This window comes from Silene latifolia, chromosome 2 (assembly GCF_048544455.1).
Source record: "Silene latifolia isolate original U9 population chromosome 2, ASM4854445v1, whole genome shotgun sequence".
Lineage (NCBI taxonomy): Eukaryota > Viridiplantae > Streptophyta > Magnoliopsida > Caryophyllales > Caryophyllaceae > Silene > Silene latifolia.
The window spans coordinates 134,894,264-134,915,925 of record NC_133527.1 but is presented as its reverse complement, the minus strand read 5'-3'; the positions used below and the strand labels follow the sequence as shown (position 1 = coordinate 134,915,925).

Genomic DNA, 21,662 nt, shown 5'->3' with positions numbered 1-21,662 from the left:
TGCAAGCAGCCAAAACCAAAATACAAAATCAATTGCAAATGAGTTATACTAATGAAACAACTACTGAACCTTCGACCCTGGAAGACTTGTATATATTGGATTCTCACGGTTCGCTCATCAGTCAATTAAAGCACATGGTAAGTAAAATGTGAGATAAAAAGAAATAAAGTGACTCACCTAACTGCGACCTATAAGAACATGCATGCAGTCTAACATAGTAGTTATCTCTACCAACCGTACATATGCATTCCAACCAAACATTACCAAGTCACATGCCGAGGACTTACAAATATTGTGAAGTGAGGTGATTGGGTAAGAAGGGGCAAAACATTTTGGAAATGTGGAGGTAAGAGCCAAGCTAGTACCAAACGAAACCAATAGTAAATAAATCCCGTTCAACAACCCAACCGTATAAGATGAAACGATTCCAACACTGTCATAAAATTCACACACCAAAACAAAAGTTACTCCTGAGATAATATGGAACAAGAGCATAGGAGTGAAACCATCTTCCTTTTTTTTTTCAACTTGATTTTCTATTTTTCTTTTTTCTTTCATTTTTCACGTTTTTTCTTTTTTTTTTCATTCAACTTTTTTCCTTTTTTTCATTCTTCCATTTCATTCTTCTCAGACCCTTCACAACAAAAAGAAATGCCAAAATCGACAGATACACACGTACCCAAAAATATTAACCGTACTAGCTTGACTACGGTAGGCTATATAGGAATGTGGTTAACAAATGGGTCAAAACAAGTCAATTTGGCTAATGTGAGGCTCAAGGGTAAAATAAGAAGAAAAAAGGATGCCTCTCCACAGGTGACACCGCCACTAACCCGAATGTATAAAGGTACTAAGAGACAAAAATCATGTTTATGCAAATTGATGTTACATGTCTTATAAGGAGTACTACTCTCATCCTAGAATGAAACTGATCATGAATGTCATCAGTTTGTTTAGCTCTATACCTCAGAAATTTTGAGTAGGTTACCGATATTAAGTCCAGTTAATTCGTTCAGTAAGTTAACCAAAAACTCGTAGACTATGCAATGACCATTCAAGAAAGGAAATCACAAAGCAAGGCTTGGACTATAAATAAAAGCATAGACGCGGTTTCATCATTGTTATCTAACCGTTCCGACTCGACCTAAAATGCAAAATAAAACATGTTTTTGTATTTTTTTCAAAATTTTCAATTTTTTTTAGGTAAAATAAAGAACAATGCATACAGAAATGCAATAAACATGCAAATAAAAATGCAATAAAAATGCAAATGGATGAAAACAGACAGATGCATAACCTCCCCAAATCAAATCACACAATGCCTTCATTGTCTTCAGCAAACACCAGCAACATCAAAATATATGGGAGAAGGGGTACGCAAAACGTGATGAAAAACAAGTAAAGCAGAAAAGGAAGGGAGCTCACAAAATAGGGCACGCAAAAGACCTCCCCAAACCAGCCAACAACAAGGAGAGGTCGTAGCCAGCTGCTACTAGTCGTTGCCCTCCAGGTACTCGTCATCCTTCTCCTCCCTCTCTCGGGAGCGTGAGGCGAGCTTAGTACGATACCTCTCCTCCACCTCAGTCTTGTCCTCCTCCGTAGTAACAGTGCCAACAGTGGCAGGGTAACCGCTCTCAGGGTAGCGGTAGTAAGACAGATGTGGCCACCCAGTTGGTGGCAATCATCTAGAACGGGCGTAGTGGTCGTACACAGGGAACCCGGCTAAAGCCTGGTTCAGCTCCATCCTAGTTGTACGCCTGAACATATCAAGTAAAAGATAATCCCGCCCTGCCTGATCCATGACCAGTGGGGCACAAAAGTCGGAGGACAAATAAAGTGAGCCGGGTATACCGGCTGTGGTCCAGGCTGAGTCTCATTCTCAGTAGTGGAGGGTGCTGGGCCTGGAGAAGCACGAGGTAAGGTATGTGGTGCCCCAGAAGACTAACCCATCTCTCTAGTGGACTTAGAAGACTACCTAAAGCGAGAAGTGGACTTCTCGGGTAGCGAGTAAGGAACATGGTAGACGGGAAAAGGAGGTCGGGCTGCTTTGTTCCTAGCATGGGCGATAGCAATAAGAGGTGGGAGAGTGTCACAAGGTAAAGGGACTGACAAGTACGAGAAGACTTCCACATACAATTATCAATCAGCCAGTGTAAATGCTTCATATGTGACACAGTAAAAAGACACAAACTATCAATGTCTTGATCCGCGTGTCTAATGGGCCTCATGCCCCTGGGAAAATCAGGAAAGGGATGGCGGGCGATATGTGTAACGAACACCACCCCCCCCCCCCCCTCCGCAGTGAAAAGAGGACAAAGCTCCGATAGCGACATTAGTAAATCGCTGAGCAACGAGATAGGCAATATTAAGAACAAAATGAGTTCCACTTGTTGGAGTTGTGTCCTCCAGTTAGTGCGGATAACGTCATTGCACATACACTTGTACGGACAAGTGGGAGCTTGTTGGGGCTGGTGTCCTTTACAGTTAGTGCAAGGACTTATAAATCCACTTGTGGGGTAATATCCGTACAAAACCCTTAAAATATAGGACTATAACGTAAATTTAATACGTGATTTATTGTCATAAACGAAAAACAACAAAGAAACGATAAAGCATAAGAAATAACCTTGGGTCCTTTGAGATGTGGCCTAAGAACAGAAATCAACAGAGATTTCCTCCTAATCGTTGCACCCAAGACCGTCTGAGACTATGCCCTTGTGCTAGAAATGTATTCTCTAATTGCCTTGCAATATTGAGAGAATTGTTGTGAATTTTACGATGTGAGATCTAGAAATTTCAGAGGAAAAGTGCCTCCAAAACCCTAATATTTTTGCAAATGAAAAATCATTCGGTTACAAAAGAGAGAGAGCTCTCTTTTGTTTGCTTCATTCGGCCAAAACCGTGAGCCTCTATGGGAAGTGGGCTTCCACTTCCTTTTAATTTTAACTCGTGGTGTGGCTCGTAAAATGCTAAATGTATATGACGCGGTTTTATTATAAATCGTCATCGGTTATTAATATATCGACTAATAACACGGATTAGTTGAAATATTAATACAAGTCCGACAAAGACAATATTGTATAATTAATTCAATATACATTAATTAAATATAATTTGTTTATATTCAATTTACGAATTAACTGTTTAATTCGCCTTAGCCCATTTTATTTAATCGGTATTAAATAAAATATCTCAACATCGCATTTTGACTAATTACTAGTCAAATAACTCGGACTAACTGCTTAGTCAATTTTCTGGCATCAACATGACTGTATTTTCATACCGTCACATCTCTCAAACGTATCCTATAGGTGTGACTTTTAGGGACCAGTTGATCACCGCCATCTGTATGACAATAACGTCAAACTTATCTAGCAAGCCAACCGTTAGTGATAAACGTGGACCAACTGATTATAATACAAAAGTATACCCTTTGATCCTTTTAGAGATTTATAAGTCCTTGCACTAACTATAAAGGACACCAGCCGCAACAAGCTCCCACTTGTCCGTACAAGTGTATGTGCAATGACGTTATCCGCACTAAGCGGAAGACACGGCTCAACAAACTCCCACTTGTCCGTACAAGTGTATGTGCGATAACCGATTCTCATATTCATTTAAAATTTCTCCCACTCAATGTAAAACAATTTGCAGATCCGGATCCGCAAAGGTCGTATTTTACAATCGATCTGTATCTAGAGTGGTTTCCCCGACTAGAGAGTAACTCAACTGATAAAACGAATCCGTATCCGAGCATGGCCATGCATTTCGATTCTGACTCCTCGAGTGGCCCCGAGAAATATCGAGTACCGATAAAGGCTGAATATTTCCTTCAACTCGACTCCTTCCGATCTAAGCACGGCATGAAATGACCCAGAAAAAATCTACTTGGCCCCCTTTACGGATGACCGTGAGAAAGAAACCAAAGTCACCCAAAATCGGCCTTAGTCTCAAGAGACAGTCGATAGTTAAAAGAATCGACTCTTAGGATCACCATGGAGGTCCTATCCACGACCGGGCACCGAATGTTATAAAACATTTAGGACTCCACGTCGATGTCACAATTGTGTCCTACGAGATATCCGTATAAATCGCCTCTGTGATTGGTCAGTCAACTGTTTGACTTATGGCTCGTTGAACCCACCATCAACCAACGTCACAAAATAATTGCCAGAGTTATCGGCTCATGTGGGCAATTAAGGACTGAAAAATATAATGTTTGTTGAGTTCACTTTGTGGTGTTCAAAATTGTCGTACAATTCCACATGAAAAACATAATATATATAAATATCAAAACGATGATGTCGTATAGAGTACACAAGAAAATGAATCTAATCCAAAAAAGAGTACTACAACTCAGGAACACGTTTAATTCCCATGGAAATAACGTGCCCTTCATGCTTATCTTGTCGTAATGGTTTAGTGAGAGGATCTGCTATATTATCATCTGTAGCAATCTTTTCTATCACTACTTCCTTTTGCTCCACGTAATCTCGGATTAGATGAGCTTTCCGTTGTACATGTCTAGATGCGACATAGTACTCGGACTCAGTGGTAGAATCTTGTAACACTTTGTTTGGAACTCTTCCGGTGATCAGCGCCATTAAGAGTAAAAACGAATCCAGACTGAGATTTCGAGTCATCTCGATCCGTTTGAAAGCTAGCATCTGCGTAACCGGTTGTGCATAGCTTTTGATCGACTCCATAAGTCAATGCCCAATCTTCAGTTCTCCGTAGGTACTTAAGAATGTTCTTGACAGCCATCCAATGTGATTCACCTGGATGCTGTTGGAATCGACTTGTCATACTCAATGCATATGCCACGTCTGGACGTGTGCATATCATGGCATACATGATTGATCCTATTGCCGAAGCATAAGGAATCCGGGTCATGCGCTCTTTCTCTTCCGGTGTCTCTGGTGCCTGAGATTTGCTCAAATGCACCCCTGGAGCCATAGGAAGAAACCCCTTTTTGGAGTTAGTCATGCTGAATCTCTCTAGGATTTTGTCTATGTAAGACTTCTGACTGAGAGATAACATCCGACGTGATCTATCTCGATAGATACGGATGCCCAGAATTCTTTGTGCCTCACCCAGATCTTTCATCTGGAAATGGTTTTTCAACCATACTTTCACCGAAGTTAAGAGAGGTATGTCATTCCCAATCAGGAGTATGTCATCGACATACAATATTAGGAAGACAATCTTGCTCCCACTCGACTTGATATAAAGACATGATTCCTCGACTGATCGAGTAAATCCATTTTCTTTAATCACTTGGTCGAAGCGATGATTCCAACTCCGAGATGCTTGCTTAAGTCCATAAATGGAAAGCTTAAGCTTGCACACTTTCTTAGGATGTTTAGGATCGATGAAACCTTCGGGTTGTACCATGTACAACTCTTCCTCCAAATAACCGTTTAAGAAGGCGGTTTTCACATCCATCTGCCAAATTTCATAGTCATGAAAAGCGGCAATCGCTAAGATAATCCGAATGGAACGCAGCATGACTACGGGTGCAAAAATTTCATCGTAGTGCAAACCTGGCACTTGGGTGAAGCGTTTAGCAACTAGTCGTGCTTTATAGATATCTTGTTGACCTTCCACAGAATGCTTTATCTTGTAAAGCCATTTGCATTGAAGGGGACGAACCTTAGCAGGCAAGTCAACAAGATCCCATACGTTGTTCTCATGCATGGAGTCCATCTCGGATTGCATGGCCTCAAGCCATAGCTTTGAGTCGGAACTAGTCATGGCACCTTTATAGGTTGCGGGTTCACTACTCGTTAAGAGTAGAATGTCATCTATGTCATGTTCCTCGACCATACCAATGTATCTGTCCGGAGGAATAGAGACTCTTCCCGACCTCCTAGGTTCCTCAGGAATATTAACCGCAGCCGGGATTGAAGGAATTAGTTCCTCCAATGGTTGCTCGGTACTTGGTTCTGGAATCTCCGACAGTTCGAAGGTTCTATCACTCTTTGCATTCTCGAGAAATTCCTTCTCTAAGAATGTCGCACTAGCCGCAACAAAAACACGTTGTTCGGTTGGCGAATAGAAGTAATGACCAAGTGTTCCTTTAGGATAACCTATAAAGTATGTCTTGACCGATCGCGGGCCGAGCTTATCCTCGTGTCTCCACTTGACATAAGCCTCGCAGCCCCAAACCCGTATAAAGGACAAGTTAGGGACCGTTCCCTTCCATAGTTCATATGGAGTCTTGTCAACAGCTTTAGACGGACTTCGGTTAAGTATTAGAGCAGTGATGAGAGAAGAGCATAACCCCATAATGAGTCAGGCAACACGGTGTGACTCATCATGGATCGAACCATATCAAGTAGTGTTCGATTTCTCCGTTCGGACACACCATTCAACTGAGGTGTTCCAGGTGGAGTTAACTGTAGGGCAATCCCACAGTCCTTAAGGTGTTGATCAAACTCGTGAGAAAGATACTCGCCACCACGGTCTGAGCGCAGTGTTTTAATCTTTCTGCCCAGTAGGTTATGTACCCGATTCTGGTATTCCTTGAATTTCTCAAAGGATTCACTTTTGTGCTTCATTAAGTAGACATAGCCATATCTACTTAAATCGTCCGTGAAAGTGATGAAATACCTATAGCCTTCTCGTGCGGTGATTGACATAGGCCCACACACATCCGCATGTATGAGTCCTAATAGGTCAGCAGCGCGCATTCCAACACCTTTGAAGGAAATTCGAGTCATCTTACCGATGAGACATGATTTACACGTGCCAAATGAATAAAAATCAAAAGCCGAGATAGCTCCATTCTGTATGAGCTGTTTCACGCGTTTCTCATAAATATGTCCCATACGGCAGTGCCATAGATATGTTTGATCTTTGTCACCAACCTTTAACTTTTTATTCATTATGTGTAATATTTCGGTGGTCTGATCTAAAACATAAATTCCGTTCATGGAGACTGCCTTGCCAAAAATCATATCGTGTAATGAGAAAATGGAAGAATTATTCTCTATTACAAATGAAAAACCAAGTTTGTCAAGTGCAGAAACTGAAATAATGTTTTTAGAAAGACTGGGTACATAATAGCAGTTATATAAAAATAACTCAAATCCGCTAGGAAGCTGGATCACATATGTTCCCCTTGAGACGGCAGCCACTCGTGCTCCATTCCCAACACGCAGGTCCACCTCACCCTTTACGAGGGGTTCGATGTTTCGGAGCCCCTGCACATGATTACATAGATGAGAACCACAACCAGTATCTAGTACCCAAGTTCCGTAACTTGCGTGGTTAATCTCAATCATATGAATAAAAGTAGAAGGAGAAGAAGAAGACATACCAACAGGTTTAACGCGACCTGCTCTTATGTCCTCATGATAAATAGGACATGTACGCCTCCAATGCCCAGTCTTGTGGCAATGATGGCATTCCATGTTATCATTCTTGCTCTTTGTCGCGCCTGATGAGTTGCTCGACTCACCAGGCCCACTCTTACCTGATCCCGACTTCTTAAACTTCGGCTTACCTACTGCTAGGTCTGGCTGAACTTTGCCCTTACCCTTGCCCTTGTTTGACACAATGAGAACATCCTGTTTAAGGCTCCCACTAAACTTCATGTCCTTCTCGGTCTGTACGAGAAGGGAGTGTAGTGCGTGAGGACTTTTCTTCAAATCATTCATATAGTAATTGGCTCTAAAGAGCGCAAAACCATCGTGGAGTGAATGAAGCATGCGGTCAATCACGGTGTTCTCACTGATCTTACAATCAAGTGCCTCCAGTTTCTCGAAATTCTCAATCATGCTGAGAATGTGTGGGCTAACCGGTTGGCCCTTCTGGAGTTTCTGTTGGGAAATGTGTCCTCAACAATAGTGCGATCACATGATTTAAATATCATTATTAAATCTCATATTAAGAATACGTGAGGGATGATTCTTTATACAGTCGACTGACCGTCATTAATCGGTAATGATTGGCTAACTAGAGTTTGACATTACTGTCGTGTGACGGTGGTGGTCAGTTGATCCCTTTAGGTCACACCTATAGGATGAAGCCCAAATAGATATTTAATTAATTGTATACGATACGAATTAATTAATTCCTTAATTATGGGAGTGCAATTTTGCGTCTTATTTTAATGTGATTAAATAAAGATTAAATTTAGTAATTAAGCGTTAAATTACTAAATTAGTTGAGGTATTAATATAAGTTTTGAGGTAGAGGCAATTAGTTATTTAAAGTTACAAGAAGTTGTAATTTTAACTAACTAGTAATTATGGGACCCATTATATGTTGATATAATGGTAGTATACTACTCAAAAAGTGGAGTGTACATTATATTATTAATTGTAATATTTAAGTGTTAAATGATTACATTAATAATTAAATATGTAAGATAGTTAAACATATGACTTATAAGCATTTGTGGGACAAATGACAAAAGGCAAAAATGGACCAAATAAGGACCAATATTTCGGCCAAATGAAGAGTACAAAAGATTCTCTTTTGTCTTTTGTTTGTGTTGGTTATAGTGTGATTGAGACATATCACACAAGCTTTTGTCATACTACTTCTTACACCTTTGTTCCCTACACTCAACCAAAACTAAACAAGAGGATAAAAACAAAAGCAAATTGATTCCCTAAATGGGAGAGTGGCCACCGGTTTTTGGCACTCTAAATAGAGCATTAGTTGCTCATTTTTATATGTTGGCTTTTGCTTGTTTTTCCTCTAATTTTCCCTCACATGCAATTGCTTAAAATCTCTCTTCAATACTAATACTCTCAAATCTATTACTAGAAGTAGTAATACTAGATATATTAGTAATATTAAGGGAACATTTCTACTACATATCTAGTTAATATTAGTAGGAATTTTTGGGATTAATCTTGGGTGCAATTTATTGGAGTGGCTTCTATACTTGGAGTCTTAGGAGGATCATCCATCATTATAAGCTCAAGAACAAGTGAAGGAAGGTGACCTTACTTGTGCCCATAATTTCGAACCATTTGACAATGTAAGGAACATTGTTTTTCTTATAAATCTTTCATTTTGTTATGCATGCACTAGATCTAAAGAACAAATAATTAATAAGTTAATTAGTTCACTATTAGAGGAGTCTAATAATAGGTATATGAACCTAACAAGTGGTATCAGAGCATAAGGATGTTGCATGCATAATCGGTTATTGTTTTTCCGAGTTAAAAGGTTAACATATAAAACTTAAAAATTTGTGATTTATAAGAATAAGCCACGAAATCACCATGCTGTTATATATTCTGGTCCTAAAATGTTTTTAGGTCATTTTTATGATTCATGGAAATTTATTGCTCATTTTAAGGATTTTTGGTCATTTTATTACATTTTTATGACTAAAATGGGAATTAAAATGCTAAAAATAGTTAAATTTCGTTTCTGACCTTGAAAAATTTATATGACCTCACATGCATATTTTACAAGTTGTGTGTAAAAGGACGAGTTAATTTGATTAATTTTGCATGATTTATGATTTTTATGAGATAAAAATGGATTAAAAGAGGTAAAAAGGTTAAAATTAGTTAAATTTCGAATTAAGCCATGATCTTTTAATATGATGTCACATGCAAGATTTACAGAGAGTATGTAAATTTCTAGATTTAAATATCTTATTTAGCATGATTTATGGATTTTTGAGTAAAAATGGCATAAATAGTGACTATTTTAGCAAAAATTAGCTAAAACGTATTGCATGGCTTGAGAAAATTATTTTAAGTTGCATTAATATCCCACTAATCAGATCTAAAGTTGTAAAAATTATTGGAGTAATTTTCGTATGCTTTATACATTTTATGAGATAAAACCGATAAAAATGCAACTATATTTTCTCAAAATTAATTCGAAAATTTTAACCATGTTTTTTGACATTATGAGGGTCATGGAATTATTCCAGAATGTTCAAAAATTTAAAATTCAAATTTTGAAACTTTTATGAATTAATTTGGATTTAAATCATATAAATAATGATTTTAAGGTCAAAAATGAGCATAAAATTAAATCAAGTTGAATTATTGTCAAAAATTTAGTGATGACTGATTTTTGAGTCCTAAAATGTGTTAGGATAATTAACTTGAGCTTAGATGTGATTTAAGTGTTAATTAGTGATTTTAAAAGGTTATTATCACGTATTTCCATGAAACCGGGTTATATGTACGACATAAGTTAAATAGGGCGATTTGGCACATGATTTTGCATGATAGGTACATATTATAATGCTGCATATTTCAATTGTTGAATGTCTTTTATTTATATAATTTTGAATTATGTAATTTTAATCTTAGTATGGCCTTAGTTTTAATCAATATTACCCGTAATGAAAGGGAATATTGATTCGGTTGTAATTTAATGTGATCTCGTATCACTTTTATTTTTATTTCATTAGTTTTTCCATTTTACAAATGTATAATAGGAATAGCTTTGTATTTTTATTATTATTTGTAATCATGGAGCATCTTCAAGACGGTGCCATTCGGAAAGGTGATCCGACGAAGACGGTGTCTTGGGAGGCGTGTCATTTGAAGAATCAAGGGACCAAAGGAGTTGGTTTCCGAATATGTAATAGATTATTTGATTTTCTATTTTTAGGAAGGCCATACTAGGAATTTTATTTATTGCTTTGCATTTCTCTTAATATGTTGCATGCATTGCCAAATCGCCATAACAACACATGCATTTCATATCGAGTCATCGACCGTGTCAATTATAATTATCGTAGTTCACCGCTTTAGTTCACTTAAAACGTGATAGATAATAAATTGACAAGACCTCTCACATATTAAAAATTGAGATAAAGCCTTACCAAATAGTAGAAACTCATGAAGTACCAATTTTACAAGGGAGTTAATCCGGCTTCACCGTAATACAAACCTTGTTACGTTGGCGAAGTGGGGTAGTAAAAAGTTATTACATCGAAATTTGGATTGAGCTCAACGGAAGTATTGTTGACCGTAGTCGCATGTGTTCCGGGCTAAAGATGAGAATTAGAGTAATTTTTATCGACCGAGAGTTCTAAAAGTAGAATCGATTAAAAGGTTAATCTACCGAGTTATATTAATAAGGGATGAATCGGCTCACCGTGCCCAAGTTGATATGAATTTGGATCTCGGAATCATTTATGTAGTTGGGTGGAGGTCACTATATAAATGCAATACTTGTAGTTAAATTTACGAGTATTATTAAAACGATAGATGTATATTAATTCCTCATTTCCTATTTTGTAGTCAAATTTGTTTTAATCAACTGCAATGACAACTCCAAACGCGTCCGCATCCACTAGTTCCACCCCACTTTCCAATGTGTCATGGCTCCGATCCTTCATGGATCGATGTAAGTTAGAAAAGAATGGGTCCAATTTCGCCGATTGGGATGCACAACTTCAATTGGCCGCGCAAGGTGACGACAAGCTTCGTTACCTTACCGAGGCATCTCCCACCGAACCACCTAATACTAGGTCCGCCGCTAGGCAATCCTATGAGGATTACCAAAAGGAGTCGGCCGCAATGAAAAATGTATTGATCTTTGCTATGGAGGCCGAACTCCAAAGAAGTGCTATAAAGATTAGCACCGCTCATGAGATCTATATGAAGCTTGTGAACATGTTTTCACGAGCTCCTAGGGTCATTCAATATGAGGCGGCTTCCGCATTCTTTGATCTTAACATCAAAGAGGGCCAAAAGGTGAGCCCACATGTGCTCAAGTTGATAGAGCATGTTGAGACCTTGAAAATGCATAAGGTGGAAATTCCCAATGAACTCGTGATTGATCGAATTCTTCATTCCCTAAGCAAAATCAAAGCATATGTTCAATTCCGGGTGAATTTTAATATGCAAGATAAGAAGGTTTCCCTTGATGAGTTGCACAAAATGCTTGTGCAAGCCGAAAGGGATATGGGGCTAAGTGTTAGCACCACCAAAGATGTGCTCAATGTTAATCAAAAGAGCAAGGGAACTTTCAAGAAAAGCGGGAAAAAGGGAAAGAAGCGAACTCCCAACAGGAACAAAGCTAAGACTTATGAAGCAAGCACCTCCAAGCCCAAGTACAGTGCCCCCTCCGGGGACAAGTGCCACTATTGTTGTGGAGTTGGGCATTGGAAGAGAAACTGTTCCAAGTATCTTGGCGACATCAAAGCTGGAAAGGTTACTCCTGTAGGTATATAAATATCCCTATCTTTTATGTTTCAATCTCAATTAGTATGTGATACAAGTTGTGATGATTACCCTTTTTATTGTAAATAGGGCCCCCTCCTAGCAAGGACAAAGGCAAGGAGAAGCAAGCCTAGAGGATCACGAGAAAAGCTATAGTAGCCGACCATGGTGATGAATCAATGGAAGCTTGGCTTTTTAATTTGCTTTGTCTTTAATTTTATGATGAATTTCATGTTTTAGAACTATTTTGATTTCCTTGTGTGACTTGGAAATTGGTTTGTATCCTTTGAACACGGGTTGTATTTTGGATATTGGTGATTTGGTTTTCAAACCAAATCACTTGTTTTATTATGTTAATTGTTCTAAAATCATCATCATTAATTACTTGCGTAGAGAAACATAAGATAAACAACTTAAATTGATTGATTAGACGATTATGATGATGGGATCATTATATGTTCATAAGCTATGAATCTGATTCTCCTTATGTCTTTGTTACTTAAAGTAACAACTTATTTATATAAGATCAATTCTAAAGTTGTAATGAGTTTTTGAATTCATCAAGTAGGGAATTCATGATAGTAATTGGACATATTATTCTAATTGGATGGTCAACCGTGAGATACCTAGAATAGAGAGTCTATTAAACCAGATTACATGGATCAGACTGTCATATTATCAAGCTGCCATGTGAGGATGGCCTCTTGAAAGTTAATATATAGTCTTTGAAAACTCCTAATACTCCGTTAAATATATCTTTGTGACTCACAAAGCTATCTCTCAAGAAATTAGGTGTATTTCTGAGAGATAGAGTGGGAGAAGATTGTATCGTCACAAACATCTCTTATAGTTGAAATGTTACGTTGTGAAAGTAACAGAATTATAGAGTGGGAGTTGGTATTGAACTATACATTCTGTCTATGAAGATAGATTGAGAGCATAGTTCAGTGGGAGTTTATCGCACATGTTTTATTGTTTAAAAATATTACTTTGTGAAAGTGATAGTATTATGACCATGTTACATTCGAGCCGAAGCATTACAATCCGAAAATTGTTACTTGAAAGTAGATTTACTTAAAGGAAAGTGTCTCCTTAAATCGAATAGAGCTTTTGAGTACTAAAGTGCATAAGATTTACATGAAGATGTTGATCAAGATAAATTGTGTTAGGGATTGCCACATTTCATTAAATGAAGAATGGCAAATAAAATTTCGCTTTTCTAAAATGGGAATTTAGAGAAGGAAGTGTTTTAAAACACAAAACCTTAGATGAAGATCTAAGAATCCTAACATATTATGCATAGCTATCTTAAGTGATCACAAGATGGTCTTAAGCTAGCATTAAAGGATTATACTTTTCGTTCATGTGATTATAGTGAATTGTTTCATTCACATGATTGAAGAATCATGATATACATGAAGTTAAGTTGGAGCTAGAATTGTTTCTCCATGTCATATATGTTGATAACATATTACTTATTGAGAATAATATACCAATGATCTCTTCTGGTAAGAGTAATTGGAAGACTTGGAAAGGGATGCAAAGTATTCTAGATTTTGAATCTATGTGAGAGAAAATTGGCATAGAGTTGAGAGTCTTATGAAGATAAGTTCTTTCGTATATGTTTAACATCAACAAAGTTGAATGGCTTATTCATGATGATGAAAGTGGAATTACTATGATGGAATCATAGTCGTTCACTGAACCCATTAAATTGTTGATTACATGAAATCGATTACTAATGTTTCCGCCATTAGAACGATTATGTATGCCAACAGACGCACGTGCTGTGATGTACCATATGCTAGGTGCATGATAAGTCAATAATAAGTTAATTCATAAGATGGGCTTGTGAAAGCCTTAAAGTATAATTGATGACTTGTACACATGTTTGGATGATAAACTAAGTTAAAGTGTTGAAGGGCTGCACCAACTTTAGTTTCCAAGCTTAAAAGGATTTGATGAAATCCTAAGCAAATGTTATTGACAAAGGAGTAAGAAACTAAGAAATGTGTTTTAGTTTCGCGCATTGCAAATTCTACAAAAGGAATCTAAGTTAGTTGTGATAAAATGGTCAACGTAGGGATTAAGGGTGAATCCCTCTACAAATGACTTTATCACAAGTTATGTGATAACAGTGGGAGCTTCTTTCAAGTTAAAAAGCTCAGGTCTAGTATGAAGTCTAGACATATACTTAGAGAAATTCATGTTATTAAGAGATAACGTTGAATAGAAGGAAATAGCAATTAATTAAGTTGGAATATATGGATATCGGGTATATCCACTTTCCAAGCTTTTATTGCATTTAAACTAGTGTTAATAAAATACTAGAGATTATAGAATATGAAGTAGTAATAGTGTATTGACTATTCATATGTGATAATCACATTTATCGTTTGAGTTTTTATTAAACTCACCCGCTACTTTGTCGTATCCGAATGGGTTGTAGAGACAAATTGAACCCCATTAAAGTGAACTGGATTGACATTGTATTCGCCCCTAGTTACTTATATGAGGTGACGTCTCCAAGTGACGAGAGTGTGATGCGATTGATGGCAAGTTCAAGTGCCATAGAGTCATATGGGATGACTAGTCGATCACATGAACAGAATGTATGGGACAATCTGTTGGGCAGTGACCGCTTATAGAGTTCTGGTAATTCATAAAGCCTGGTCGTGGCAAGAGCTACTATAGTATTCTTATGAATCAATTCTTTTGACTAGAGACTATTCGCCCAAGTTGGCACAACTTCTGATTAGCTTTGATTTATACTCTACGATTTCTTAAACGAGGTCAAACTGGGTATATTTTGGGTTATGATGGTGTGGCGAACGAAGGGAATAGGGCGATAGGAATTGTCCACCCCTTGTCAGGGTTGTTTGAAATCTCAAGGCCACTCGAGGAGTAGTTAACTGGAAATGCGTGGCCACGCTCGGAAGGTATCTATGATGGATAATTCCGGTCAGACAGTTAATCTCCAGATCGAGAAAACCACTCAAGATATGATCAAATGTAAGTACGACCTGCAAGACACCTTGCATTGAGTGGGAGATTGTAATAGGACAAGAGAATTGGTGACGCACACTTGTCGAGGACAAGTGGGAGATTGTTGGGAAATGTGTCCTCAACAATAGTGCGATCACATGATTTAAATATCATTATTAAATCTCATATTAAGAATACGTGAGGGATGATTCTTTATATCAATGACCGTCGTCATTAATCGGTAATGATTGGCTAACTAGAGTTTGACATTACTGTCGTGTGACGGTGGTGGTCAGTTGATCCCTTTAGGTCACACCTATAGGATGAAGCCCAAATAGATATTTAATTAATTGTATACGATACGAATTAATTAATTCCTTAATTATGGGAGTGCAATTTTGCGTCTTATTTTAATGTGATTAAATAAAGATTAAATTTAGTAATTAAGCGTTAAATTACTAAATTAGTTGAGGTATTAATATAAGTTTTGAGGTAGAGGCAATTAGTTATTTAAAGTTACAAGAAGTTGTAATTTTAACTAACTAGTAATTATGGGACCCATTATATGTTGATATTATGGTAGTATACTACTCAAAAAGTGGAGTGTACATTATATTATTAATTGTAATATTTAAGTGTTAAATGATTACATTAATAATTAAATATGTAAGATAGTTAAACATATGACTTATAAGCATTTGTGGGACAAATGACAAAAGGCAAAAATGGACCAAATAAGGACCAATATTTCGGCCAAATGAAGAGTACAAAAGATTCTCTTTTGTCTTTTGTTTGTGTTGGTTATAGTGTGATTGAGACATATCACACAAGCTTTTGTCATACTACTTCTTACACCTTTGTTCCCTACACTCAACCAAAACTAAACAAGAGGATAAAAACAAAAGCAAATTGATTCCCTAAATGGGAGAGTGGCCACCGGTTTTTCGCACTCTAAATAGAGCATTAGTTGCTCATTTTTATATGTTGGCTTTTGCTTGTTTTTCCTCTAATTTTCCCTCACATGCAATTGCTTAAAATCTCTCTTCAATACTAATACTCTCAAATCTATTACTAGAAGTAGTAATACTAGATATATTAGTAATATTAAGGGAACATTTCTACTACATATCTAGTTAATATTAGTAGGAATTTTTGGGATTAATCTTGGGTGCAATTTATTGGAGTGGCTTCTATACTTGGAGTCTTAGGAGGATCATCCATCATTATAAGCTCAAGAACAAGTGAAGGAAGGTGACCTTACTTGTGCCCATAATTTCGAACCATTTGACAATGTAAGGAACATTGTTTTTCTTATAAATCTTTCATTTTGTTATGCATGCACTAGATCTAAAGAACAAATAATTAATAAGTTAATTAGTTCACTATTAGAGGAGTCTAATAATAGGTATATGAACCTAACAGTTTCGCCTCAAAGAAGCGACTGGTAAGCTCATAGGTCACGATTCTCGGAGCTTTCGAGAATTCCTTAGTGAGCGTAGTGAAAATCTTGTTTGCACTTTAGGCTATGAAGCGTTTCTGCAAATTGGGTTCCATTGCAAAAATAAGTACGTTCTTTACCGCACCCGCTTCCATGGCGAAATCGTTATACTTGTCGATCTCGTTAATTCCAGCCGTGGGGCCTGGGTTTGGCGGGATGGGCTCAATTAGATATTTGAGCTTCCCGTCAGCAATGGCAGCATTCCGTAATGCCGCCTCCCAGTCCGCGAAGTTTGATCCATCATTCTTCAGTCGAGTAGACTGATTCATCTGATCCATGAAGATCCGAAGCCAGGACTCACGGTCCAATGTGACACTTGGCATTGGGTCGTCAGTACGGCCAGCCATTTTGTTATTAGTAGTTTAATGATCGTGTTCTACACTGAAAAAGGAAGAAAAACAAAAACGAAATAAGCAACTCATCGAGGTGATTTAAGTCTATTTAAAATTCATTTTAACGTGTAGACTCATTGCACTTGCGTAATTGATCTCCCTCAAGAATTATACAAGTGATCCCAAGACTCAATTCCGTAAATTGATAAGCCAACTGTTTAGCTAGTTCTTCCGTAAGAACTTCTGGTCGATAGATTTCCGTAAATCCTATCTATAGTCCACCATAATCACAGGATCGTACGAGTGACCATAGTGTTGAGATAAAATAGGTCAATCAGTTCCAACTTACCCGACGTAGAAGGGGTCATATTATGCCTACCGACGAAAAAGGGATTCATTGGAGTTTTACCTATAAAGACTGTTCTCAATTTTTGGTTATACGAGGAAGATCCCATCAACTTAGTTTTAATTCATTTTAAGTGAACGAAAAACTAGCATTGCGTGAATGAATTAATTTAGGTGATGGCTTAAAATGATCGTGTGACATAAGAATGTCATAGAAAACTAACGCGTGACCTCTACATGAGTCAGTTTTCATGCAAATATTAGGTGGTTTGGTTTTTAGGCGGAATATGATGCAAATTATCGTTACGAAAAATAAAAGAATAAAAGAATGCAATACGTAAATAAAATTCCTAGTGTGGCCTATCCTAATAAAAAGAACATAAAACAACTTTGGAATCCACCGTTGGACCCAAGAAGCTTGTCTTGATGTTCCATCTTGATCCATGTAGCGGGAGTGAGCATCCGATTCTCCATCTTTGGTCTTCTCAAAATTACAATTAAAATTTACAAAAAATAAACCTATTTACATTCTAAATAAAAACTGTAATTACAAGAAAAATAAAAATGGAGATACGAGATCTCAAAATACAACCAAGACCGTGTTCCATCATTACAGTAACACGTTCTACTAAGGCCACACTAAGTTACAACCGTTTGTAAAATAAATAAATACGTAATAAAAGCATTCAAAACATTCAAAAAATAACGATAAAAAAATGCATCAACTAAAATAAAATTTATTCGTGACATAATTCCGTAATTATGTTAAATTTATCCAAACCACCAAAGATCATTAAAATTATGTGATAAAACCGCTTTAATCAACTTAATTTTAATTCATTACAATCCGTTACTTTAAATTGCTTTAAAATAACTAAATGGTACGTGAGTGAACCGTTTCACTATCAAGCGAATGCACAAAATCCGTATTGTGCACAAGTTATGGCCGAAAAAAAAAAAACAAAACAATTTTTTTTTCTTTTCTATTCACGGCTGAACCGTGACAGCCATGAATTTTTTTTTTTTTTTTTTTATTATTACTGCTCAAAACGTGAGCAAAAACAAAAAAAAAACAAAAAAATAAACTGCTCAAACCGTGAGCAACAACATTCAATCACCAAATCGATTTGACAAAACCCAATTGCAATTTGAACATAATCCGTATTAAAACAAAATTACAATTGACATGATCTTAACACATTGTTATAATTATCGATTAAAATAACAATATGCAAAGAACAAATCGAAAAACAAAAGTTCGTCTGATCTAGCAAGAACCGTGAGGCACGCAATTCAAGGCAAAAAAAAATAGAAAACAGGCCGTGAATAAGGCAAGGCCGCACGATTTTCAAGAAAGGAAAAAAAAAATGTCGTGACAAAAAACTTTGTGCCGCACGGAATTTCAAGCAAACAATTTATCGATTCAATTCCGTTTGATGAAAATCACATAGAAAAATTTACGTGGCCTCGCTCTGATACCACTTGTGGGGTAATATCCGTATAAAACCCTTAAAATATAGGACTATAACGTAAATTTAATACGTGATTTATTGTCATAAACGAAAAACAACAAAGAAACGATAAAGCATAAGAAATAACCTTGGGTCCTTTGAGATGCGGCCTAAGAACAGAAATCAACAGAGATTTCCTCCTAATCGTTGCACCCAAGACCGTCTGAGATTATGCCCTTGTGCTAGAAATGTATTCTCTAATTGCCTTGCAATATTGAGAGAATTGTTGTGAATTTTACGATGTGAGATCTAGAAATTTCAGAGGAAAAGTGCCTCCAAAACCCTAATATTTTTGCAAATGAAAAATCATTCGGTTACAAAAGAGAGAGAGCTCTCTTTTGTTTGCTTCATTCGGCCAAAACCGTGAGCCTCTATGGGAAGTGGGCTTCCACTTCCTTTTAATTTTAACTCGTGGTCTGGCTCGTAAAATGCTAAATGTATATGACGCGGTTTTATTATAAATCGTCATCTGTTATCGGTTATTAATATATCGACTAATAACACGGATTAGTTGAAATATTAATACATGTCCGACAAAGACCATATTGTATAATTAATTCAATATACATTAATTAAATATAATTTTTTATATTCAATTTACGAATTAACTGTTTAATTCGCCTTAGCCCATTTTATTTAATCCGTATTAAATAAAATATCTCAACATCGCATTTTGACTAATGACTAGTCAAATAACTCGGACTAACTGCTTAGTCAATTTTCTGGCATCAACATGACTGTATTTTCATACCGTCACATCTCTCAAACGTATCCTATAGGTGTGACTTTTAGGGACCAGTTGATCACCGCCATCTGTATGACAATAACGTCAAACTTATCTAGCAAGCCAACCGTTATTGATAAACGTGGACCAACTGATTATAATACAAAAGTATACCCTTTGATCCTTTTAGAGATTTATAAGTCCTTGCACTAACTGTAAAGGACACCAGCCCCAACACCACTATCAATGTTTAGATAACCTGCTAAAATGGACAACTCTTCAGCATTTACATTGTTGGACTCTTTCCTAGCGAATAGTGTACTGCCTATAAGGCGGAGCTAGACACAAATAGGTGGATGATGAACAAATTTCCCTCTCTTCCTACCCTCAAAGTGGTCAGCTATGGCGCCCAACATGGACTCAACTAACTTCCAAGGGCCCATGTGTGGTCCCTCACTGTCTAAGGCTAAGTGAGCGCCAAACTCAGCTAAGGTCATACGAAAGTCACGGTTAAACAGACGAAAGTGGACGCAAGTAGAGTTTGCGTCTTCGTCATAGTCCTCTGCATACATTTTAAAACTGCTAAAGAATTCAAGGGTGGGTGTCTGGTAAGTATATTCCCTCATACTCACCAAACTAGACATACTTGTTCCATTTAAAATTTGCACAACAGGTTCAAAAATTCCCAAAGATAGTAGACTATCACTGTCTAGAAAACGGGTTGGAACAATAGGGTGTTCTAAAAGAGCACTAAAACGATTGCTTTGCGCTATAAAAAAGAAAATTACCTCAGGTTAATCGTGCAAGCCTTCAATAGGCGGAATAGGAGTATAAGGAATAAGTGTGGTACCCATTTGAGTCGGTATGTGATGGCTGTCGTGACTGCTACTGGAGATTGGCGGCGTCGTCTCGCGTCGCGACGACTGTCCTGCAGTCCGTATTTTTTTGCCTTCTATTATCTATCTACCAGACAAGTAAACTATAAATTAGCATTTTAATGGCCAATAAAACCGCACAAGACTCGCAGCAAAATCGTCACAAAAATCGGCTCATCGGCATTTCCGAAAATCAACATGAACACTAACCCTAATTTCGAAATTGACTATTTGATACAACAAAAGGGTAGATTAAGCAAGAAACACACGATTTAGACATTAAAATCAAAAACCCCCAATTTTAAAACCCTAAATTCGAAATTAAATCGATTTGTAATTGGGTATAAACTTTGAAACAAAAGGGGAAATGAAATTAGATGAAGGGGATACTTACTTGTGTGAAGTGCTGACGGAAAATAGGAAGAAATAACACCAAAAACAAGCAAGAAAAATCGAAGAAGGGAGGAGGAAGATGACTGGATCTCGTGCTCCTGCTTGCTCTCTTCTTATTTTTTTTTTTTGTTTTTCTTCCTTTGTTTTGTGTTAAAGAGTAAATAAAGGAGTAATAAACTCTCTTCTATTAATTATAACATGCTGGCAAGTCAACATTAGTCGATCGACATCCTCAACTTAGTCGATTGACTTTATTGGACTCGGGTACTCCTGAATTTAGTCGATCGACAAGCTATTATAGTCGATCGACTTTTTTCACAAACCTGCTTCTTGATTTCAGTCAATCGACTATCCAGTTCAGTCGATCAATTTTTTTTACCTTATTCCTCCTTTTTGTGCGTGTTAGTCGTAAATTTTACTGCCTTGAACTAATACCTGAAAGGTCCATCAAAATTTTCCATAATAGGCAGAAAATGTACGCAAAAATTCAAGAGCAATTGGTGAAAGAACCTAAACTAAAAAGCAATAAAAGCGCACACACGCGAATTTAAGAGTTTATTACAAAATGTCTACAATCCGGGTTGCCTTCCGGTCAACGCTTGTTTTTAAGGTCCCGCTCGACCCTTGTTACCTCAATTTTCAACAACTGTCATATGGTGCACAATATGGCCGCTGACTAACAGATGTGCCCTCAGCATTATTGATCTTGGCTTTAGGCCACCACATTACCTTTCCTTCAGAAATAGGACATACTGTAACACCCCTGATTTTCGGCTAAATTAATATCAATCGTTACATATAAAACTGGCCAAAATACAGGGATATTATAATCAATATACAA

The 21,662-nt window shown here is 37.1% G+C and overlaps 1 protein-coding gene and 1 long non-coding RNA gene across 2 annotated transcripts; one reads left to right on the top strand and one right to left on the bottom strand.

Moving 5' to 3' along the window:
* Positions 1–616: 616 nt before the first annotated feature.
* LOC141643017 (uncharacterized) lies at positions 617–20,967 on the bottom strand. Its single transcript, XR_012543581.1, has 3 exons — positions 20,823–20,967; positions 20,342–20,516; positions 617–1,757 (listed from the first exon to the last, which is right to left on the bottom strand). It is a non-coding gene; the product is annotated as an uncharacterized LOC141643017 (long non-coding RNA).
* LOC141630352 (uncharacterized) lies at positions 8,720–12,469 on the top strand. Its single transcript, XM_074443187.1, has 3 exons — positions 8,720–8,995; positions 11,235–12,162; positions 12,249–12,469. Exons 2-3 carry the CDS (start codon positions 11,259–11,261, stop codon positions 12,290–12,292), a joined length of 948 nt encoding a protein of 315 aa, XP_074299288.1. The 5' UTR covers positions 8,720–8,995; positions 11,235–11,258; the 3' UTR covers positions 12,293–12,469.
* Positions 20,968–21,662: the final 695 nt, after the last annotated feature.

Excerpts from the sequence above, each read along its gene's own strand:
- LOC141630352 (XM_074443187.1), top strand. The coding sequence starts at position 11,259 with ATGACAACTCCAAACGCGTCCGCATCCACTAGTTCCACCCCACTTTCC. Across the intron at positions 12,163-12,248 it reads TGGAAAGGTTACTCCTGTAG|GGCCCCCTCCTAGCAAGGAC; the intron begins GTATATAAATAT and ends TATTGTAAATAG.